We start from the raw sequence: 25478 nt of genomic DNA on the forward strand, positions 1-25478 counted from the left end.
ACCGCCGCTGCTGCAAGGGTACACCACTGCGTGCCACCGCCGTCAATTTCTGACCGGCGCGGAGGTCTATCACGTGGTGTCTGCGCTCTTTCGGAAGCTTCTTTTGGGATCTAGAAGTTACTTATTATTCCTTTTTTGCACTTCAGACGAAGATTTATAAGTAACTTTTAGAGCCAACATGAAGTTCCCGAAAAGCGCAAGCACCACGTGACCATAGTGGCCAGTCACGTGACAACAGCGGCCTCTTTTCCGCGGGCACCCCCGTGGGCGCTAACTATAAATTAATTTCGCGCCATAAATATAGGTCTAAAAGTTTTTGTTTTTCGTTGTAAATTTTGTTTTAAGACATTCTTTTTCCATCTTTTTCCATCATTTCAAATATTTTTTGGCCTTTGCATGTGTTTTTTAGTTAGGTTGATTACGTACACAATGATAAACAAGCCCACTTCAATTTTGTTGGGTTTTGTACCCCCCTCCCCACTTCAGTTACAATATCTTGTCAAAGAGAGATAGAGCTCATGTTGAAACATCGCCAACTCCCAGAGTCGCAGTGTTTCAGTTGAGAAACCCAGGTAAGATGCGACGAACGAAAAATTGTACGCTGTTTAACTTTATTTTGTTTTAAATTCCACGGGAGCTTCCCAAAAATCAGCTATCATTGATGACTGCGACATGTACATAGCAAACCGAACCTAGGTGAATCATGCGCTTAAAATAGTCTTCATATCTTAACCCATTTCCGGGTTTTTCTATATAAATAAACACACTTTATTCTGCAAACATGATTGCCCAACTGAAATATGTAATTCTTTAAATGAACCTAAAATGAGGCATCCTTAGCTCCTGGGCATTGAAACAGAAAACAAATAACGATCACTCGGAGAACTTGGTTTCATTAGAACCAAAAGAAACTCACCCACTCAAGAGTACCTTTGCTCGTACACTTCATAAAAAAGACAAACACGAGTTTTGGCAGTCATTAAAATCATACTCTCAGCCGTCCCTGCATCTGTACTGGCCTACTTTGCACTCCCAAAATCGATCAATATTATTTCTTTATTTCGTATAGCTAATTAGAAGGATATCGGTATCATGCTGGCGATTCACCTTCAGTCTCAATGGCGAAAGGGCCTGACGCCTATTTTTACCAGTGACACTGCACAGCCATTGGGTGCTATCCGATTAGCCCTTCTCGTTTGCTATACTTTGAAAAAAAAAGGCCAATGATTGGTGTTGCTTTAATACTTGGGTTCGAGCTAGTTGGTCCATTACTGAATAAAAGGTTAAAAAAGCGCGAACGAACGGCGTCAATGAAGACAAATAGACGACCGGACAGGCGCTTCTCCTGCGCCTGTCCTGTCATCCGTGTTTCTTCGTTGTCCCCGTTTGATCGCGATTTTTTAACCTTTTATTCTATTGGTGTTCCTGCCGTGCGTCTTGGAAGGCAGTATACATGCCCATGCTTTTGAGAGCGTAGTAAGTTCAAGTCGTAGAGATAAGACTGACACAATCATATAAAACAAGAACGAACGAACAGTGAAAAGGGCGTACGCCTCAACTTCACTCGGCGCTACATAAGCAGACGAGGCTTTTGCTTTGTCCACACCACGTGACATGAACTACGTTAACAGACAATAACAAAACAAGGTCACCTCAACCCCGTAATTTATCGGGGTTTCCGACACTCCACATTAAAAGCACGACGCACACTTAATTTCTCAGCAAAAGAAAAACAATAAAGTACACAACCGAACGACACGCCACAGCGGTTCATGATCACAGACCGGCGGCCAGTCCTCACGGCATTGTCCCTCGCACCAGGACCGACCACAAGAACCGACCAGTACCACCCTGTCCCCGTTCGCAGTCGTCGCACTGCGCGATCAGCTACACGTCGACATGGCGGCCGCCGCCATACAGGACCAGAGGAGGCCGACCAGGCACCATCCGGCGTCCGTCGGTCGTCCGGAAGCAGCCCCGTTGCCCCTGTGCTGCTGCTGTCCCCTGGACGATGACGCCAGCACATCCGCGCCCTTTCGCTGATTCAAGACGACCTCAATGTCGTTCTTCGTCAGCTGCACGTCATCGTCGTTGCCGGCTTTGTTCTTCTCGTCGGGATCGATGTCGGGATCTGGAGAGGCCCCGTCGTTAATCCTGTTACCGGACTCGCCTGCGGCTTTCTTGTTTCCTTTCCCGGCGGCTGTCGGAGGCGGCCGGGCCGAAGCCTTTCGGGTGGTGGAGTGGGTGATGGCGGCGGCGCTGCGGAACTCTGGCCTGGCGTAGTCGGCGGGGCAGCCCAGCTGGCTGGCGCTGAGTCGGGACACCTTGCTGCTGCTCAGGTTGCCGCTGGCTTGGAAGTCGCACTTGACGTGCCTCAGCTCGCGCCGAAGCTTGTCGTTCCTGGTCGCATTCTCCAGGTGCAGCATCCACACGAGGCGGCAGTCGCAGCTGAACTTGTTGCCTGGAGGAAAACGAGAACCGTTTATCGATCGATTCATTGACTAGATTAACTAATCGGCAGATTAACTGTGTAAGTGACAAACTGCCTGACTGTGCTTATGCTTTTTATGACGTCCCAATTATTATGTCCCGCCAGGATCATGCGTTGCATGCACATTTAGGGTGAATAAAAACAAAGGATTTATTGTAAAAGTACTTGTTGGGCTAGTCGCGGATGAATGTTTTAACCATGGTTGAAAGCCCTAAAAGTACAAACACAAGAGAAAAGACAAACACGGGCGCTACGCACAACTTTTTTTGAAAAAAGGAGATAGAAATATATATATATATATATATATATATATATATATATATATATATATATATATATATATATATATATATATATATATATGCACTTCTATCGACACTTCTATCGAAATATGTAGATGCATTTATCGACACCTAGGCTACGCATGTGCAGGGACACCCACCCTTCAACCACTTACATAAATTTATCAAACAAACGTATCTCGGCATTATACAATGTAATCGACGTGTCTCTCACGCATTGGGGCCCCCTCATCCTGATAAAGTATGTCTCTTTGCAGTTCGCGTGCTAATTGATTCTTGCTTCTACCTAGAATCTTGTTGTCACCAAAGCGTGGCTCAGATTAGCTCATCCACGCCCTACAGGGCGTGAATGAAAGGCCTTCCCTCAAATACGGTCTTGAAAAAATTGGCAGAGGCCATCCTACATAAAGTGAAAACCACACAATCAGAAAAGTGACGCAGTTGGCACAAAGCAACATGAGTCTTGAGGTCGTACCATACGTACACAAAATGACGCATAACCTCATAAAGGTTGCGAACAGCTATGGAGTGTCTCTTGTGTTTTGAGATCTCAAGAAACTCGGTCAAATGTGTCCTCGAATGGCTAGTGAAAGCAAAAACGAGCGAGCATGTGGTACGAAGCACGTCAAACCGTATATCGAATGCGTCATGGGGGTCGTGTATGAAATACCGCTAACGTGTGGAAACTTTTACGTTGGGTAAGCGGCAAGGTGCACCAATGACCGTTTGAGGGTGCGTGCATAACATTTGAAGACAAGTGATGGGGCACATTCGCCCACGCACCGTACGGCCTGCAAATGTGAGCCACGCTTCGGTGACACCCAGATTCTAGGTAGAAGCAACAATCAAAGAGCACGCGAACTGCAACAGGCGTACTTTATCCCTGCGCATGCGTAGCCTGAGTGACGATAAGTGTAGCAACATATACGTATATGTGTGCGTCTATCTTCTTTTTTTGAATACATTTGTTAGTAACGCCCGTGTTTGTCTTCTCTTGTGTTCGTCTTCTTAGCACTTTTAACCATGGTTCGAAAAGGATCCATTGGCGAATTACCGTTGCAAACAAATAATACTTAGTGTAATTAAGTTTTGTATCACTGACGCGTGTGGTCGTAGAGCGTCAAGTAACTATGTATTGTTCCGACATCTGAGGAAATGATATTGACTGAAATAGAATAAGTCACCTAGTGTTGATCGTCTCCGAAAAAATAAAATGTTGGGGGGGGGGGGGGGGGGGGGCGGGGGGGCAGGTGCTTGAAAACAGCTACACTCGGTGTAAAAGGTCCATAGTTGACAACAAAACAAAAATGCAACAACCGCATCTCCACGTGGTGAATGATATTGATTGGTGCGAAGCTCTGGTGGTGCTTGTCTGCACAGACGCTGAGCCGCAGCATGCCGAGCCTTTCGTTCGTTTTCATCCATGTCACGCTGCGGTCAAATAATCAAATGGGTATATAACCATGTTCCATACCGTACGTTCTCTTTCTGACATGGATGAAAACGAACGAAAGGCTCGGCATGCTGCGGCTCACCGTCTACGCAGACAAGCGCCACCAGAGCTTCGCCCCACTCAACATCATTCACCACGTAGAGATGCGGTTGTTTTTTTTTTGTTTTTTTTGCCCTACACGAGCACGGGAGCACGTGCTCACGTGCTCGTGACCCGACGGCGGACGGACATACGGACATGGCTAGCCCCTAAGGAGCTTCGCCCCAAAAAATTGAAAACACGAATACATCAAAAATTTCGCACATTTCAGGTCACCAAAAATACAGTTGCTAAGTGCAAGCCGATTCGTGAAGTTCGTGACATTCTTCTCGGTCACACGCGGAACATTCAATCAAGATGTCCGGAAGCCCAAATGTCCTTCAAACCTATCGCGAGATACATCAGCTTCTTCCACGCAATAAATTCTCTGGGAAGTGCAAACAAACCTACAATGAAAGCAGTCATTGGTAAAATTTTAAAAATAAACCTCTTATAGGAGGCATCATCCAAATGGACGATCTGTTTCGCCAAGAGTCTTAGTTCTACGCCTCTTAAGCCGCGGTCACACGTTGTTTCCTGCAGACATGTGATGAGAAAATTATCTGCGGGCAGGTCTCACGCAGGTTCCAAGCATGTTGCTTCATGCATACTTCGAACATGCAGGCTTCGTACGTACAATGTGACAGCAGAGTCGCAACTAAGGTACCCCTCAGACACTGTCTGCACAACGTCTTTTGTATGAAGTATAAGCAGTGTGCTCATGGCTTTAGAGAAAAGCCGACTAGTTTTCTCACTGCGCGGCGTGCCTAGGCGATGCCTAGGAATAAAGTAAGCTATCCTAAAAGCTTAATGAATCAACAAAAAAAGAAACTGGCGTCATTACTCTTTCTACGTTGATTCGGAAGAAGTACAGCGTACATGGATTCCCTGCTCGCAGAAGCTCCTGTATGTGTATTGCCTCAAGATGCACGCCTAACGTCAGCCATCGATTTTTCTTTAATCAGCTCTGCTAATGAAAAGGGCGAGCGGTTTCGCCAATGCGAATAGCGGACCGTACTGCGCCACTCCCAGCAGCATGCAGTCTCGGTAGCGGGTGCTTTCCAAAAAGAAAATGGAGGTATTATGTTAGAAAGAAGAAATCCGGAAGTGCAACACCAGGGCAAAATATACATAAATAAGAGAGCTAGACGAGCAAATTGGGGATGAGTAAAACGAGAGGGAAGCCTAAATTAGTGCACGGGAATTATTAATTAGCGCGAAATTGTCTCTACACAAAAGCGGTTCTGCTACCCCGGCAAACTTCAACACGTCCTGCAACGGGTCTCGCACCATGCGTAAGTTAACGAGTCCATCCGGTAAATAAGATAATCACCTCTGCAGCAGGATTTCCAATTCTAGCTTCAAAAAATTTGTCGAGGAGCAGGCGGTGGTGGTTATACGCGACTGAAAGACATCGCAGATTTGTTGGTTGTCATTGTAGCAGGGATAAGAAAAAGTCTCCAAGATACAGAAGCGAAAAAAGCATGCGCCTCTTTCTGCCCCCCGAGACAACACTGATTTCATAGCAAGATACCAATCACCTTTCTCATTAGCTGATCCGATTAATCAAAAAGCCACGAAAAGTGTTCCGTGTTCATTTCGGTGGAGTATACAGACGAAGATTTCTGAGGGTCTAGACAAATAAAGAATCACCGAATAGCAAAAAAAAAAAGGAGTCAATTTCGCTTCTTTGCCAATCTCGACCTTTCTGTGGTCCGCGGAAACCGAGTTGGAAAGGTATTATAAGCGGGACCAAGGATTTGCTGAGTTCACGAAGAAATATTACTTTCCCTCTTCGGCTCAATTTAGGCTCTCGAAAGGAAACGCCTTTTTGCTTTCTGCGGTTTTTTGCCCGGATCAGCGATCGAATCCGGCGGCTCCGGCATGATCCTGGAGGTCGAACAATGCGCCATGAAGAAAGGAGATTACATGTAACTCATATGAAAGAACCTACTTAATTCTTGTTCATCCGGGTCGTGTTTGAGATCCTAAACAAGGCCGACATACGACATCCCTCCAAGTAATCAGAGAGGCGCCGTCTTTTTTCCTCCAGGTTAAAAGATGAAATGCGATGGACTTGGCACTTCTCATCGTGGATACGGTTTAATTCGCGCTTCAAATGTGGATTTCAAAAATCTTATAATATATATATATGTATATATATATATATATATATATATATATATATATATATATATATATATATATATATATATATTTTTTTTTTTATGGATGTTTGGAATATTCTGTTCGGGTATATTTTCTTCTCCAGCTCGTTGCTCGCCCTCTCCCGGCTGAAACGAGAAGCGCTCTAGCGGGGGTCCCCCGGTTATCGTGGGCTCGTATTGACTACGCAAGACGGAGGGACGAAGGGAGCGGGACATTGCTGCCTGCTGCGATTGGTCAGCGCCACGACGCTGACCAATCGCAGCGGGCAATGTCCCGGCCCCATCGGTCCGCCATCTTGCATAGCCCCCAGCTCAGCGGGCACGGCGGAACAGCTTGCGATCATGGCTCACCAACAGCCAGTCTTGAATGCAAACAGCATTCTTTACTGTACCAATGTAATGTAGGAGCCCGTATGGGACTTGAACCATACATCCTAAGAAATTCCTGCGCGTCTACTTATCCGTAAAACTTTTGAAGAGACGACCTCTCCGATCTACGAAATCAGCTCAGCGAATGATGAGGCGGAGCATCCATTTGGACCTAAAAATGAAGTATGCGCTGTAGCATTACGTAATGCCAAGCGTCATGCTTGCATCGCGTAGTGCCACTGCGTAGACTACATTTTGCGGTTAAAACAGATGTTCCCCCTATCATTTGCTTAGCTGATTTCGTAGATCGTAGAGATGTGCTCTTTGAGGGTTTTGCGGGTAAGTAGACGCGCAGGCATTTCTTAGACTGTACTGTTCCACCGGTTTTCCAACATCAGCGAAAGGGGCCGCAGCGAACGTACGTGCAAGCGGGTAGGCGTTCCTTCGAACTGCAAATCCTGAACTGGGCAAGACGAATCCGGGGAAAAGAACTAGACAAAAATTAATGTCATGGAAGATGATGTAATTAAAAAAATAACGGAATCGCTTTTTCTAGCCACATTCGTTCCAAAATAACAGGTGTTGAATTTGGAAATTTTACCCATTATCAAACGCCGCGACTTTGATATCACTAAGTGCTTTACCACAATTAATGTCATTACACATGGATTTTTCGTACTAGATAGAGCATTTTAATTGATTTCAGACTAGTTTTAATTTACACCTTGTTAATTAAAATACTACATTATGCACCCATACTGATAATTTGCCAACATAGTATCACCACAGCTGTTCGCACGTTTGAAATTAGATCATGAGCAACATATTATATTGCAGCTTGAAAACCTACGTGTTAGGGTACGTTAATTTTATTATTAGTGATACAAAGTGCGGCCCCCGGTGAAAGTCATACTTAGAAAAATACGAGGTACAACTAATAAAAATTTTACGGAAAGGACTCCTTCTCGTTTCTTTTTAGCGTGTAACAATCTGACATCATTATCATGATTACCATTGCCTGAAAAAAAAAAGGCTTCTGTTGCCTCTTTTGGATTCCGGGTTTGGATTTTCGCAGTGAGAACAGTGTCTCATAATTCATGAGTTTTTTTTTTAATTTTAGACTTATCACCCGTGGCGACAGTTTGGTAAACTTTGATTGATTTCAATATTCATGTGTTGGTAATAATTCTAAAGCAAATAATCATCTAGATGCCTAAAAAACCATGTCAGGACTAAAACGTTAAAATTGTGAACGAAACGGGGACAAGAAAGATACACAGTCGACCGGACAGGCGCTTTACTTTCAACTGTTGTGCCGGCATCGTCGTCTATGTCTACACACATTATTGCCCAACCCGCGTCACACCCAATCGCACACTGAAAGGCAGCCATCCATAAACGCCATTTCCCATTACAGGGCCCGCAGTTATCTCCTATAAAAGTTGTCTTAGTGAAGTGCTAGGAATAAAAGAGTCGTGAAACTTTTTCGTACGATTAGAATGTCGCACAAAATATTTCACGACTCTTTTATTTTATGAAATGACAAGAATGTCTGCCGTAACGGCTTGTTGTCTGCGAAGAATTCTTTGCAGACGACACCTTTCATGCATGCTCTCCAAGGTGCCCCAGACAACATGCCGTTCCGCCAAATAAAAAAAAAAAAAAAAAAAAAAAACAGACAAGTGCGTTGCTTTGACACACTTGCGGCGACAAGACCTTCCGAGTGGTTGGTTCCACTTTCGTTAGATTGGAAACTTCGTCGCGGGAAAGTGCGAATCGTACGTTCTGTTTCTGGCGCTCGGAATCCCATTTCCATTGTCAGGACTGCCCACGTCGAAAAACGCGAGTGGATGTCCGGTGGCTCTCCAAATTTAGCTTGGGAGCTCGAGAGGGGCATAAGATGGGAAGGGAATGCGCCGTCTATTCCTGGGAAGGAGAATAAACAGTCCAGGTTCGTCTACGAACCGCGGCCGTGGCTTCCTACGGGGAAAATTCTTCGACGTGGAACGTGAGGAGGAGCACGCGGCCACAGCCCTCTTATTTTCAGTTTGTTCGGGAATGCTGTCACTGGAGAGAAACTAGCTGTGAAAACTTTGTCAACCGTGCACTTCAACTTGCGGCGTTAAAAGGGTGAACCCTGGAGCGGAGTGAACTGAAATATTTTCATAATCAAGGCAATTCTAATACAAAGACAATCTGCAGTGTTTCGTCTGCTTTTTGAGCAGGAGGGGTGGTGACGTCAGAACGATGCCGAGCTCTGATTGGCCTAGATTGAAAGGATAGTGGTTAGAAACTGAATGCCTTTAGGCTATGAAAATACCTTTTTCAATCAGCCAATAAAAGCTCGGCGTTCCGACATCGTCGCAGCCCCTGTGCAAGAAGCAGACGAACCTGCGCTCCGCATCCTAATACAAAAGACAGTCTGCAGACACTGCCTGAGGCATTCCTTTTACTCTGACGGTCACACTGGTTACACTGTCTGCAGACATGTCCGAATCATAATAATTAGGCGCGTCCGCAGATAATCTTGTCATAATGACTGCAGCGAAAACCCTGTCTTTTTATAATGTGTGAGCAGTGTGACTGCCCCGGGGTCACACTGTTTTTATAAAAAAAGACAGGCTACATACAGATTCGAAAGCGAGACACCGCGAGATCCCTGCTTCGAATGCCGCATACCAATGCGTTCGAGGACAACTTGGTCAAGCGGCATTCGAACCACGGACATTGCGGTGATTCGTGTTTGCAGACTGTCTTTTGCAGGATGGGAGCAGTGTGACCCCCCCCCCCCCCTCTCCCCCTCCCCCGCTCCGGCTCCTCCCCCCCCCCCTCCCCGGCTTTAGAGTTGCATAAACCACAGGGTGGCAAGCGAGAAAAACGAAACGTCTCTTTACGCATTGAGCTTATACCCCTGCCAGACCGGCTAATTTAGTGTCACTAGAGGCGAGTGCACTTCACTCCTAGTGTGTCACTCGTGCGGTGCCACACGGTAACTTGTAGTTTTACTCACTGTAGAACGCGCTATATTCTATCCAGCAGACCGAGTCTGTAGCCTCGATAGCAGTGTTTCATGAGTAAAAAGGAAACCTAGTAGAAAGCAATAAAGCCGCATGAACATGCGCTTGTTTCATGCCAACAGAAAGTAATAGGGAAAAAAAGAGGGTAACCTGGCTCTCAGTTTTTTCGACGTACAGATTGCACTCGATTGCGCAACAATGTACTGCGCCCATTTTTGTTTTTCAAAGATGGGCCAAGGAAATACCCCTCGAGCGCGAAATCGCGAACTTCGGATTGTAGTATGGAGTCAATAGCACCGCGAACCCCAAGTCGCCCACGGCCCGAGAAGGAAACCTTGGCTGAGATCAGACCTGGAAAACTTCTGTAGTGCAAAGGTCTTCCAGAGACCCTAATCTAGACGCTTGGCGAAAAAGTCTGCGAGAAATCCGGCGGCCGTGATGGGCCGACGCCCCACTTGACCTTGGCGCCAGTCAATCACAGCCTCAGGATTTCTCGACGACTTTTTCGCCAAGGCTCCAGATTAAGGACCCAGGTCTCAATGAGGAATCTGCTTTGTATAGTACTCCTCTCGGCTTGCGACATGGCTAAATATATTCATCAAATTTGTGTAAAGCTTTCAATTAACGCAGCAATGTCTCGTACCATGTTTTGCAAAGGGATGAAAAAGAAATATTATTGAGAAATCTGCGCGTAAATATTTTGATAATTCGCGTGCTTTTTGCTTTACTCATCATCACTGACATCATTTCCAAGTGATTCTACGTTTTGCTGTTTAGATCGAAAGCACTTGAAGTGACTTCGATACGTTGAAGTGCACTTGCTTGAAGTGAAACTAAACGAGTTCGTCCGATGGGAATCTGACCGAAGCCAACGCTACTTAAGCTGGTGCAGTGACATGATGCGTGTCACTGCACCCGCGTCCGTGCCAAACGCTTCGTTCATTACTCTGACTGACCGTCGACGCATGCTCTCCAAAAATAAACGAATTGCTTTTTCTTTTCTGGCATATTCAGGAAGCCGTTTGATAATGTAATTATGTGTCTAATAAACCGACGTCAAGAAGAGAGAAAGGAAAGTTAACGGGTCAGGAAGACGAATGAGGAGAGAAAGGGAGGAAGAGGGGGCTCTAGAGATCGGGGACGAAGGGCATGGCGTGGCTCCGGCGGGACCGGCGAAGGACCGGCCTTGCGAAGGAGGTGCGGCCCTCGCCCTTCAACCCGACATCACCGACGAGTTTCACGAAGGAGCGTCTGGACGGCGAACGACGGTGCCCTGACCCTCCTTCTACCAAACCCTCCACCGACAAGGGGAAGTGTGCTAACGAACATGACTTCTCTCTTTTTTTTTTTTTTTTAATAATTGCATTAAACTAAAGCTAGAAAATGGTAAATACAAACTTTGCGCAAAAACCAAGCGGATGTCTCGGTCGCACGTTTTCAGTCATAAGAATAAAGTTATAACCTGAGAATTAACTTTGTTCGTAAATGAGAGATCAACATGTTTGCCGCAACTTTGTCATATTGCGCTAACATCGACCTTCGAGCTACACGACGCTGTCGCCCTTCGGCGGCTTGTTTCCCGACAGGTGTGCGGTGTGAACAATCGTTAAATTATGATTTTGCAAAGTGAGTGCGCGTGTGTTTGACAAGCCGAGGATTGACCCACCACGGTACAGCGTTCAGTAATAACTTACTGAAACAAATATAAAACAAGAAGAAATAATATACCTATTCTTTCCTTCGCGTGTTTCCCTTTGAGTGAAAAGTCCGCGGTCAAACCTTTCACTCAAAGTCCTACCGCGGCCACCGCCACGATCGGTTGGATTGAATCTAGCAGCGTGAAAGGTAGAGGTCTAATGGCCGAGCACATATACAAAAAGGCCCAACCGAAAATCGCACCAAAGTTCAAACATGCAAGAATGTTTCCACGATATTTTCAAGAAAATGAAAGTATCTATGGCAGCTTTAAAAACATAGTGGAGATTTCTGCACAATAAACGCCCACGCGCAGTTCGTTCTTTTTTAAAGCGCAGCTCTTAGGCGCCCGTTTTCAGCCTGAGCGGCGTCGCCGTCGCCGTCGGCGTCGGCGTAACCAAGGTCATCCCAAGGTCACGTGACCCCCGGTCACGCGACCCCTCCCAAGGTCGACTCAAGGTAACGTGACCCTCAAGGTCACGTGACCTGACCTTGAAGGGGTCAGGTCACGTGACCTGACCCCTCTTTGAACGTGATCTTGAAGGGGTCACGTGACCCCTCCAAGGTCACGTGACCCCCGAGGTCACGTGGCCCCCTCCCCAAGGTCACGTGACCCCTCCCAAGGTCACCTCAAGTTCACGTGACCCTCCCTCCCCGAAGTCACGCGGCACCCCCCTTCCCGAGGTCACGTGACCCCCCGGAGCATATTAAAGAATGAGGGGAGGAGGAGGAGAAGGAGGAGGAGGGGTCTACCCTCCCCTCAGTACCCTTCACTCCTCCTCCTCAAGAGCTGCGCTCCAATTCGGTGTTACAGGGAGTTATAAACGGCTTTTTTCTTCTTTTTTTTTTAAGACACTGCTGAAACAAGGTTTTATGTTTCAAATGTCGTGTGATTTTTTTTCCCATAGCCTTCAATCGAGATAGATGAGCCCGCTGATGCTTACGCTACTTTCGTTAGCGTCTGCGCGGTGGTACTACGCTTTTAATATCCATTTCTAGTGACGGCTTCAGTCGCAAACGTAACCGTGGCGTGGCGCTCGGCCGAGCGGCCATTGCTTAGAAATTCTAACGGACACTCGGGCAGTCGTTGCCATATAAATAAGGCATATCTTTGAGACCTTCTGCCTTTTTATCGTTTGCTTCCGGCTTTACGTGAGGAATGCTTTCAAGCAATCTTGCCTTTCATATTGGAACCCCGATCATCAAGAATCATCTTGTATTGCATCTCGTCTTTAGAAAATATATATATTTTTTAACTAGTCGACAGGACAGTCAGTCATTTTCTATAACGCAAGCACGAACTCATCGCTACATTTTCATATCGAGCCCTTTTTGTATCCGCAAACCATTATTCTTGTCGTCCATCCTATGCGGCTGTTCTCACAACGTGGCAGAATTGCAGCAAAGCAAATCTCAAACAAGTTGGCCAACTGCTGAGGAATACCTGTCGAAGCCTGCATCGCATATCCAAAATGTTACGGGGTCAATGGGTTGATGCGCGAACGTGGCGACAACATGTTGCTTCACTAGGCTGGGCTACACCCCCTTCCATCTTGCGATGCACTGCAGACGATGCTACCAGCCAACGAAGCCCGTCCAATGTCCTCCGAGTGTCACGTGACCTCCGCCAGTGTATACTAAGTGAATACTCCATATTGGCGACGCGCGCGACCAAAGTTGACCGTGTCGTCGGCATTCGGGATTGGTCGAACGCCCTCCATAATGTCCTCATTTGAATTAATGTTGGTTCCATCGGCAGAAATAAGAACCTGACCCAGGTTGTGAAGTCACGAACGTAAATCCCAAGAGGACGCCACCGAAACACAATAGGTAACTGCGACATGGAAGTGGCTCGATCCGCTCAACCTTACTGGTGTCAGTGGCCCTCCTGGACACTCGCCAGACTGTGTCGAGTGTCACATCAAAAGACCGCAGTGCGCGGATGCGCTTCGCTGCAGGAGCGTGTCACCAACGTGTAACTGCATCGGACTCGAGACGTCGGATCAAGGGAGGCCGCCGACGGGTCGACAGCTTCTTCGGACTCTTTTAGCTTCCTGCCAAACAGAAGACGCGACGACAAGGCCAAGAGGTCACGTACGCTTCGAGCCGGGGACGCTGTCCCGACACAAAACAGTTACATCTACAGGGTGTTTGAGAGCTGTATGGGCGTAAAACTATTCGCATGAATAAACCGATCGACGGAGTGCATTGAAACTTTTTACAGAGGTTTTCATAGGTTGTGCATTTATCATACTCAAGTTGTATAACGGTACGTTACGAGCAAAAAATTAGGCCTAAGAATATTTTTGCTTCTTTTCTATGCACGGGAGGAATGACGGCAAAAACGGTTTGGTTGACGCCGCTGCTCATAGACGACACTACACACATTGGGATCTGCTAAACTTGTTTTCAAAAGCTCATCTAAAAAAAAAAACTAAAAAAAAAGCTTTGTTTTTTGTGTGGTGTGACATTTGTTCGTGTAGCAACGTTGTCAACCAGTCAGTTTCGCCGTTTTCCTCACGTGCAGAGGAAAAAAACAACTTCTTTAGGTTTTACCTTTCTTTTATAAAACCTATACTCGTCAAATTTAAGTCTGCTAAATACACCACCCAAAGACCCCTTGTAAGAAGTTGAATTGCACTCGTTTTTATTGATTTATCCAAACAGAGGTTTTCTGCGCCCGAATCGGCGCTCGGAAAGCACACTGTAGAGTCAAAACTCGTGGGGTTTTCCCGGCCAAAACTACCACGCATAAGAACAAAGAAACCGCCACGTTCCTAAGAGACCTCCGGGTGTGACGTCAGGATGTGACGTGCCTCTGATGCGAGTATGCGACCCAGGAATATCGCGGTGCTGCCTCGGTCGTCTTCGCAACAAAAGGCCCAATAATAGTATTAGCCGAGTGGCTCCTGACATCATGCGGTAAAGCTTCGAAATACTTCCAGACCTCACGTCTCCTATACGTTTCCTTTCCTTTTCTTCTTTTCTTGTGCATGTGTTTATGTGGTGTTTCGCAGTCAGCACGCCTCTGGCGTTCTTACCTGCTGTGCTGATATGAGAAGTTACGATCCTTCGTCGTGCCCATGAGCCTAAGGTATGCTGCACCCTGTAACACATCAGGGTGCAGTGCCCGATAGCTAAAGTAAAAAAGCCTTATCATGTTGTATCGCCCTAGTGGCACCGCTGCTCTGCACCGGCGAGCGTGCTGTAGCAACGATTTTGTAGTCTTCGCGAAAAAAACTAGGCCTAAAAAACACGTCTACCGACACACGTTGTCGCCCGCCAGAAACTGTGCCGTTAGAATTGACAGACATTAAACGGGAACTTAGACTGGGAAACTTCATCGCAGAAACGAAACTTTTAATTGCTGAATCATTCTATTATTTGTTCTTCGAAGCAGTCGAAGTTGTGCTTCACAACCTCGACATCGTTTCAGTATGGCCTGCCTAGCCAATTGAGCATTGCGCGCTGTGATTGCCACCGAGTGGGATGCCGCGATCTGATTTTGATAACAAAATCAATACATCGATACATCGATAAATCAATAATGCGGAGGTTGTATCTATCGACCTGGTCTGCCGGCTTCGGGGATATAAAATACCTTCCACAAACGTTGCGACGGTCATAGGGGGGGGTACTGACGAAAACACAAAGTGGTTGGTGTGCCCGATCGGAAAGCAAGAATAAGAGTTTCCTTAAAATAAAAAAAAAAAAAATATATTGTTTAAAAATGTTTCGCAAATACGCTCTCTCCACTGGAGATATAAAACGTGCGCGATGAAGCGGAGTGACATAACTAACTCGAACCACCGAAGAGAAGACAGGTTCCTCTTGGCTAACCACAAACCCGCGCAAACCTCACCATGGCCTTTTCGAACGACAATCTCCGCCTGCCCCTCGGCCTTTCAATTTTGGGATGGCCCTCGGACTTACTTAACACTCCACTAATCGCCTCCTCCCTCTCTCTCTCTCTTTCGCACCAGCGCGGTAGCGACAAACCTTTCGGTCGATTACTTCCTTCGTCCGGTACCAAGCGAAAGGCGCGTCAATTGAGAAGACCTCGGCCCTGACCGCTAATTGCAGGCATCGTTTCCGGCTGAGAAGCGACGGGCTCGCCCAGTACCGGCCAACAGACAAGGCCTGCGCGTGACGTCATCGTTAATGGCTCCCGGCCGAAAGCGGCCAACACGTCGAAGCTTTACCAGAGTCACTGCAAAGAGGCGGACGCCTTCGTCGGGGCGTAGCAGTCTGGTAGCGTCGCGCTCGTTGTGAGACGCTGAAGGACGCGATGGTGGCGACGCGGACGCTAGCTATATCCTATATAGAATACTATATATATATAGGCGGCGTTGCGGGGGCCCACTAGTGATGACGTTTGAGGGGAAAGGAGCACGCCTTGTTTTTTAGGTGGCATTGGCTCGCCCCGGGTGCAGGGAGACTTCTCGCCCGAATGCTCCCCGTGCGCTCCGCGGGTTCGCGCTAATGACCGCACCACAAAGGAAACAATGGAAAAAAACAGACAAGTGGGCGCGATCTGACACGCGATGCTTGTCATTTACTGGGGGCGAGGTGAATACCAGGAACCGAGCTCTTTCTGCCACTGTGCGTCTGTGTTAGTCTGTGCTTGTGCGTGTGTGTGTGTGGGGGGGGGGGGGAGCAACAGTGAGATTTCCCACAGTTTTGGATGACACATGAAATACGCGTAGTGATACCTGCTTTTTCACGGAGCGTGCTAAGGTAGCGTCTTCCCCTCCGAGTGACGGTTGTAAACGTGCATTCGAAAATGAACTTATACTGGAAACCTCGCCACAGCAGAGAACTGTTCACGTAGCTTGCAAAGCCGTGGTCACACTGCTGATACGTTACATAAGAGACAGCTTACAGAAACAGCCTAGAATGCGCGTGTTTTTTTTTTCTTTGTCACATTGGTGATACAAAATTGCCTACAGACATGTTGGAAGCACACATACGTAAGACGTGAACATGCTTCGAACATCCTTCAAGTGTGTCCGCAGAATTTTCTGCCTGTGTCTTCAGAGAACACTTTTGTATGATCTGTGAGCATGGCGACTGCATGCTGCTTTAGGCTTCTAGGAGCACTTCTTGGGCAGAAACTTGGGCTGGGGGAAGGGGGAGAGATAGCTACGATATAGAAAATAAATGAATATGTTTAGACAAATATTTGCGCGACACGCCTCCGCCAGACTGCGCCGTGTCTCTTGGTCACAAAATCTATCTGCAGCTATTTTCAAAGCATGTACGAAGTAAATATGCGTCAAACGTGCTGTAATCGTACGTGTCATGATGCATCGTCATGAGTTGCAGGAATAACTGCGCTTGCGATGCTTTTTTATGACGTATCATCAGTGTGACTGTGAGTTTAAACATCGTCTGGAACATTTTAAGGGTTGTGCGAATATTCGAAATTTCGAATAGTAGTTCCGAATAATACACTATTCGATATTCGCTTCGAGAAGAACTGCACTATTCGCGTTTTTCCAAGTGTTGATTGCGGCGGCTTGGCCCCGTTGAGTGCGCTTCTTGCGAAGCACCGATGCGCTGCGGAGAAGCAGTACCCGCGGAAGCGAGCTCCGCGAATGTTGCTTCTCCGCAGCACACCGACGCTTGGTAAGAAGCGGACTAAACGGGGTAACACGCCGGGATAAACACTTGGAAAAGTATGAATATCGTAATTGCGTGCTTGGAAGTAAAGCATACGTTCAAAGCGGGATGGTGGACCTGTTCCGACTGCATGCGAAAATAAATTAAAACTTTGTGAATGTGTATATCTACATTACAGCAAAAGGTTTAAAATTAAACTGTTATGCAAGAGTATACTATATGTTAGGCAGAGATGCCCTTACAACCTGCGTTCATCATGCACGATTCATTCTATTTTACTCGAGATTAAAGAAAGAATATTTTATATAGCAAGATTTGTAAATTCACTCAATTTGGTATAGTTGGCCATCTCTATACGACTCATTTTATGTCAAGTCCGTCGTTTACTTGCCATTCCAAGACATCAGACCTTCTGGGTCAGATAGATTAAACTTAGCCTATAAATGAACAAGTGGAACAACCTTCACAAGTTTAGCTGGGTTTTCGTCTAAGCATTATGCAATGGTAGTGAAAGGCGTGGAAAAACTATTCGATATTTGAATCGAAAATATTCGGCCAAAACCACTATTCGCTTCGAACTCAAAATGCACTATTTGCGCAAGACTAAACATTTCATATACTGCACATGTGTATCCCACGCTCATTATACACGAAGCTGAACTTCGTAACATAAATCCACTCGGACAAAGAAAAAAAAAATAACATCGCGAGTGCAGCTATTCGGCCAGTTCAGTTTCCTCCTTTTACTGTACAGGGAAATCGACTGAAACTGCTTCTGATGTAGGGTCACGTGTTCACCTGATGCGGCGCAGGCTACGTGAGTCACCCGGAGTGATCTTAGCGGGTAAACTCGGGTGAATATTAAAAAAAAAAAAAAAGAAACCGAGTACGAATGTCCCTAAATTACGAGGTATCTTTCCTTTTCGCTCGATAGGTAGTGTAGCTTAGTAAATAATATGTCTCTGGGGTTGGTTGCAGGCGTCTACGACAAAAGCCGCAACTATCTGAAACGGCTGGCAACGCTGGTTATCAGGCGTCATGTCGGTGCTGCGGTACGCGGTACGAGTTCCGAGTGCCGGCGCAAGGAATGCACCGTGGCTGCAAGTTTGAGCGGCAGTGAAGCCAAAGCTATGGGTGCCCCTGCCTACGCACACCTTGAGAACCGAATGGCCCCGGTGAAGACTGTGCACACGCAATCTTAACTTCTAAGATGCCACAGAACGTTGAAATTGAGTACGGATATATTTCTGTTTCTTGCTCGCGGAAATAAAAATCGATGGTATACAAGGTCTTTTATTAATTTTTTTGTTTTATTCATTACGGATTTGTTTGAAGAGAGGTCATGAAAGCTGCACTTACGCGGTTTGTGCGAGTGAGTTATACGCCCAAAGAGACATTATGCGGGTGGCTAGTCTCTGCGAGAAGTCGGCTAATTAATTAAAATTCGTTAGTTAATTTTTAATTAGTGAAAATAGACATATGGTTCCAATTAGTAACTTGCAGAGCGTTATCGAAAACTACTAAATCTGTCCTTTTCAGAAAGACTTTCAGCTCGTGAGAAGCGCAGTAGTGCACTAAAGTTATCGCTCGTGGAGCAGGTACAAGGCTGGGGCTAGATAAAAGAGGGAAAACTGCGGGCGCCTTACCGCAACCGCTAGCCTTGTACCTGCTTCACGAGTGGTAACTTTAGTGCCCTACCACGTTTCTGACGCGCTGAAAGTCTTTTTGAAATGACTGAATTAGTGGTTTTCAATAACGCTCAGCAAGTTCCTAACTGGAACCATATCTCACTTTCTCCAATTAAAAAGTTAATTAACAAATTTAAATTAACCATTTGAATTATCGCAAAGATTAGCCACCCACATACTCTCCACCTGGGCGCATAACTCACTCGCACGAACCGAATAAGTGTAGCTTTCGTGGCTTCTCTTAAACAAATATGTAAAGAATAAAAAAAAAAAAAAAACTGTATATAAGGGGAGAAAATGACTACAGTTGCATCATGCGATTGAGCGACGCGAGTTTCACACCCTGCATGTCCGTTTGCAGGTTGATTTCCCACGCTGTTCGACTGCTTGCAGGTGAGAGTTTGCAGGAAAAGAACCAAAGCACCGACGCTTGGGTTCCGTGTTTTCGGATAAATCCTAAAAATTCAGAAAAATGCTCGCCGTTTTATTTTCCGTAAATTCGATGTATCAACAAAAAAAAACCAAAATTATCAGGTCACACTAACAAAATAGAAAGCAAAAAAAAAGACGGCGTTTTTCCAGAATGCTTTACAAGAGCACAGGGTCAGTGGTCCTGAGAAGATGCAACCTCAGTGTCCTTTGAAACCTCGAAATACTGGCAAAAAAGGTTTTCCTTTTAGCTCGTTAACATTCCTTCCGGGCAACCGGTCAGGGTGCACGAACTTTATTCGCTTTATTTACGTTTTTTTTTGTTTTTTTATTTGAACCCCAGTTAAATAAAGTACGAAGTTCAGAGAATAGGGAATCTAACAAAATGAACTCAGATAAACCCCAAATTTTCAGCGAAAAATAAACTCCGAAAAGCACCCTCCGAATTTTACTATAAATCAACTCCAAAAACACGGAATCCTAGTTACAGCCTAGCGTTGCTTGACTATCAGCTAACCCGCTGGTAAAAAGAGCGACCGGTCGCACCTTTAATATTGATTTTAGCGGAGTATACGGCTTCATTTTGACCAAATATTTCGGCCGCGATCATACTTCGTGCCTCAGAGACGATGCCGGCAATTTATTTGTATTTGATTCAATTTTCGACCGGAGTTGTCCTTCAATCATCGCAACAAGATTCAGAGTTCATCGCCATTTGTCTCGTGGTTACGACACTACCTTGCCACCATTCGTAAAGCAAAGAGAATAACTCAGCCAGTTCGCTTAGTGTCTAGAGACACTCGAGTCAGTATAATGAAGGCATGGTCTTTATAATTTTTTTAATTTAGTTTTGCAATTAACTAGTCTCGAAAAGGCTGTCGTTCTCGAAGTTCAAAAGGCGTTAAAAAAGCTTAGCTTCGCAAGATGGTCGCAATAACAATCTTGCAAAGTTTTTGGTTTGTTTCTTTCGCTACCTGCTGCATAGCGCACGGTCAAATCGGAATACCAACGAAGTAAAAAAAAATGTGGCGACGCAATGCTTCGCACAACCGGTTATGAAACCGAGCAAGACTTGGTCGGTGAAAGCCGGGCCATGCCCACAAATGACGCGCCCAGACAGACATGGCACCGACGACGCCGCCGCCACCAAGCGCACTTCGGATTCCAACCGCCTTCGCCGTGTCAGGCTCCATGCCCGGTTTCACATCAAGGGAAGCTGACTGCGAGGAGCAATCTGAGCTCGATGGCTGGACCAATCGCTAGCAGGCTTCGTGTATGTGGGTGCCGCGAGCGAGAGCCGGACGGACTGTTGATTGAGTGCCCCAGCCTCTCTCGTAGGCTCCGTTATGCTGTCACGGCAGCAGCTTCGAGGCTTTGGATCTGTTCCGCCGGCGCAGCCGCTGAAAGCTGGCGAGTCTGTCTGCAGTGCCGTGACCGGGCTCCATCCCGTCGTGACGGAGGGCCGACGTCTGGGACGGGGGAGGAACCGGAGGAGGAGGAGGGCAGTGCTTACGTTGCCTGTGCCGGCCACGGGCCTTTCGCTGCTCTCCGCGGCTCTTCTGCGTCTCGTCCATCTTCGTGGTCAAGAAGGTCATGGGGGCGGCGTTATTCACCGGCGCCCCGTGGCTTTGCACGTCTTTCCCCCTTCGCGCTTCGCACCTGTAAATACTGGTGTTGGAGTGATTGGTGTTGTTATTTTTATTATATTTGTACGTGTGTGCGCATGTGTGTGTGTGTGTGTGTGGTGCACCTTCCAAAGATATACGTAAGCGCGCGTTAAGGCTAAAGACCTGCAAAGTGCAATATTTCACTGTTATTTGTTTTTTAATTTCTTTTTTACAGACATGCATAGAGATTACAGTTTCTTTCGTAATCTGTTTTTACTGTAAAACGTTGTTTCAATACTTGCTCCGGATTTCGTGAAACCACATTTCGTGAAGCCGCTGCCTGCCACGTCCCACAATGCAACGTGCGCAGTGTTGCATTATGGCAGGGGTGGCCAGGCTGACCCGGCCTGAGAGCCGCAAACAAAACCACAAAACTTCCAAGAGCCGCGGGGGGGGGGGGGGGGGGGGGGGGTTCAAATTTTTTTCCAGAGCAATAAACAAAACTCGAACTGCTTTCAATCTATCCGAGTCAAAAACAGCCCAATTATACGTAACATAGCAGCAGCACAAGACTACCAAACCGAAACCTGTCTTTCAAAGTAATACGCGTTCCATTTCTTTTTTTTTTTTTGGGGGGGGGGGGGGGGGGCAGTAGGGGAGGAAGCCTCGAGCCGCACAGCAATTCAGTTTCCCCACTAAACTTAGCGGAGAAATTAAGTTATTAACATCCCGTGACCTACGCGCCAATTTGGTTTCCCCGCTAAATTTCGCGAGGGAATCGACGTCACGTGACCCGATGTCACGTTATGCTAGAACGTTTCACGTACCCAGCAATCTGCCATACAATTTTCATTCTCTCGGCAAACTGCCACACGTCAGCCTCGTCGACGACGTTGACGTCGCCCTGCCTAATTTCTGCGCGCGATCCGTGAACACGTATCGGTTACGTGTGTGACCGCTCCCGACGCCGCTCGTTTCATCTCGTCTTGCCTATCCTCTCTGAGAGGAAAGACAAGTTGGCGTTTGTTTCCCCGCGACTGCGTTCACCTTCGGGGACGGCCGAGTGTCACTATAGGCCCATTCATTTGGTCCCTTTACTGATCGTTTCAGAAAATTTTAAGATGTTCATCTCAGCCCGTATTACTAGACCAACCCGACTGGCAAACTTGGAAGAAACAAAGAGCCCAGACCGCTCCCGCAGTCAGCAGAAATTGTCTTACTCCTACAACGCTCAGATTGGTCATACAAAAACTGCCTACAGACGTGTTCCACGCACATATGAAGCAAACGGGCTTCTATGGTGCTTGAGACATGTACGCAGACAATGCCGTCATCACGCGTGCACCAAACACCGTGTCTTTTCTAAAACGTACAAACGAGAAAGAAAAAAACAAGATATTCGATTTCGAAATTATTTACATCAGATCATATGATTTAAATCGTACATATTTCATCTAAATCAGACTATTTCGTTTTCTATTAGCTTAATTTGGTATAAATTACTAACCAGAAATTTTTTTAATTTTTTTATCGCTGGATGCATTTCTAAACTTGGCATATTGATCCATTAATTAATCCCTCCAATCACTGAAAACAATGCAGAAGGAAAGAAAAATGGCGTATAAACGTGCAATCAAATAAGCGACTGTTTTATTTGTGTGAACCCCGCTATGCAACTTGATATTTCTAGTTGTGAGTAAGCTTCCTCTGTTTGTTTTTTGTCATGTTCACATTTTCTTACAGTATGACATTAATTTCCTCATATTTCTTTCTTCATTCCACTTCCTGATTTTCTTCCCGTGGGACATTATGTAACTGAAGAAGTAAATAGAAGGTAGAGAGAGATCCCTAGTAACGCTTCGATTGGCCCGGAACAGCCCCGCCCTTTGCTCATTTTCAGCCCGTTATGAATATGTTTTTTTCGATTATTATTTGATTTAAATAAGCAAATGAACATAGAAAGCGTCAGATGATAGGCAAACAGTAAATAAAAACTATTTGGAGGAATATTTGGGCGGGAAAGATATGGATGTATATCATCGTTGGTAAACCGGTGTGATCTCAATCACAATTTAAGTCACGATTTAAACCATATTGAACCTCATTCTCCACCCTGCCAAAAACACGCCCCCTTTAGCCCCCGGGGCCGAAAAAAAAAAACACGAAAAACTATCCCAACGGTGTGCAACTACAGACTCGGTGGGAATATCCAGCGCGGACACGAGAGGCTGCTCTCCGCACCGGAGACGCGAACCCGCTGTTCGAAACAAAGGAAGAGCGAGACATGGCCCGCTGAAAACCTCGAACAAGGGACGACAGCGGCGACAATGAATAGCGGGCCCCTTCCCTGCGATCCGCAGCCCGGAAACTAAAAGCTCGGAGGGACGCGGTAGCAACGTCCGCAGCCGCCAGCTGCAGCGTCCACCGTCGCAGGTCGCGTTGATGTTGGGTCATCGCTCGGGAGATAGCCCCAACGCGAGGCTCGTCTGTTCAAACTCGTCGTTGGCACGCGTCTCTCTCTCTCGCCGTTCTCGATCAATGCGTGTAACAGTGCGTGACGTCGAGAGCGCGCGAGTTCTCCGATGGCCTGCCCCACTTCCGCCGTAGCGCGCTCATTGTGAACGTGTGTGTTTACCCGCGAGGCCCCTGGCACGCAACGTGCAGATTGATTTGTCGGGCGCTGTCGATAGCCGACGCCGACCGCCGGACTGAGTCGGGGGAGACAAAAGAGTACGCTGAAACCTTCGCGGGACCCGTGTCCGTAATTTTCAGGGCTTTTTTTGTACGAACTGTGCCCTCAGGGGGGCCGAAAGCACGTACCCGCAGTGTCCCACTGCGGGTACGTGCTCGGCTCGTGCTCAAAGTGACAACACGAGCTCCCGCTAGGAAAGGTTTTGCGTAGGATGAAGGCAAAAGGTCTAACGAACTTGTACCCATTCGGTCTCAAAGTAAGTGCCAACGAAGCTGATGCTACAAGCCCGATATTTTGACTCGCAGGACGCTTTCAACCCACGAGAGCGCGTGCGCAACAACTAGGCTCAGAGCGTTCTCTTTTGTAGGTTCTTCGCTACTCATTAGATAGGTTTCCAAAGTACCGAAACTCCTCTTCTGGCATATACTGGCCAACCCACAGTCATCCTGTAAACGTTTGACAGCGGGGTTTGTTTTTGACCATTCTCCCATGAGGGAGCCCATTGAAATTTGCGGTTACAGGTTATCTTATCAAAAAAAAAAAAAACATTAAGTACACTAATGTCCCCTTACGCCTGAAATATTGATCGCAGTACTCTGGACGCCATCTTTCGTTATTGCTTACTAGCCAAAGAACTTACAAATTTCTTTTTTCCCAATTTGTTACAAAAAAAAAGTTATGTTTCTTTTTCAAAGTTATGACTACAAAGGCCACTGAGGAGACGCGGGTTGTCACGCCTCCACTTACCGAAATTCGGTGCCACTCGCGGCACCGAGTTTTGGAGGTGGTGGTTCGAAAAAAAAACTTTTCCAGATATTCTGCGTCCACTATTACATACATAATTTTCATGAAACAAAGGAATTCGTCCGAATAATAATAATAATATTCTTTATTTTTTTATGTCCACAAAAGTGAATCCTAGACCGCAGAATACCTGCAGGCTGATCTTCATGGCCTGTTTTTGTGCTTACACAGATGACAAACGAGTAAGGGCACTTGGCTGGAAGGCGCGAACACCGATCGCGCTTTTATCCCTCCAATAGGGAGACCTCAAGTGACATACGCTTGGCTTATACTCTTGCAAAGATCCATACTTGGGAGCCTTGGCCTTACGCCTTTGGATGCGCGGAGGCAGTGTTTCTCGGCTCGCTCCAGGTTCTTTGTGTGGGAATGGATTACACCCGCCGGTCGAGTCGGCGGCATAAGAGAGCCTCGACCGGTACTCGGTTTTCACAGACGCCGCGGCTGCTCTTCCCGGTTAAGACGAGGCGGCGCTCGAGCATGTTGTGTTGGCTCGTCGACGTTGCAATGCCCGATACCATTTCGAAGGGGAAAAAAAAAAACGAAGTAAAACCAGATTCACACGGCGCGATATTGCTTGCAAATTTACAGCTACTACGACGGGCACCACAACTTCCTCCAAGCTCTTTTTTTTTTTTTCTTTCACCGCACGAGCGACGTTTTAGCTGCGAAATCCCAAGTAAAATCACACCATGGGAATCAGGACTAAAGGGAAGCTGAAGCGGTTTTTTGTATTTGAGTAGAAAAAACCTAAATCGTCTTCGTTTGACCTCCAGGGTCAAAAATATCGAGAATATTTTCCCATTCTGTGTACGCAGGCTGCAGAAAATCATTTCCAATGTACCGCAGAAGGAACTCTTTCCCTTCATAAAAAGAGTTTACGGAATCTCCGCTCTCGCGTATTTTCACCGCATATCAAAGCTATGCACGCGCTTGATTGCAATTTTAAAAAAAAATATTAGGAAAAGATGTCGCCACTGGTGTCAGCGCGGCGGAATGTACCTGGCAAGCTCGCAATTGCACGCGCTGCCCACACGAGCGGCACGCGCTTCGTGGCAGAAAGATA

The 25478-nt window shown here is 46.6% G+C and overlaps 1 protein-coding gene across 1 annotated transcript in view; it reads right to left on the reverse strand.

The window, feature by feature from the left end:
• Positions 1-388: 388 nt before the first annotated feature.
• The window catches only part of LOC121835633 (connectin-like), a 105854-nt gene continuing 80764 nt past the window's right edge, over positions 389-25478 (reverse strand). Inside the window, exon 3 of the mRNA XM_042290063.1 lies at positions 389-2461. Coding sequence (XP_042145997.1) covers positions 1884-2461 — 578 coding nt within the window. The 3' untranslated portion in view covers positions 389-1883. The remainder of the gene's footprint in view (positions 2462-25478) is intronic.

Source organism: Ixodes scapularis, unplaced genomic scaffold (genome assembly GCF_016920785.2).
Source record: "Ixodes scapularis isolate PalLabHiFi unplaced genomic scaffold, ASM1692078v2 PGA_scaffold15__6_contigs__length_5221840, whole genome shotgun sequence".
Lineage (NCBI taxonomy): Eukaryota > Metazoa > Arthropoda > Arachnida > Ixodida > Ixodidae > Ixodes > Ixodes scapularis.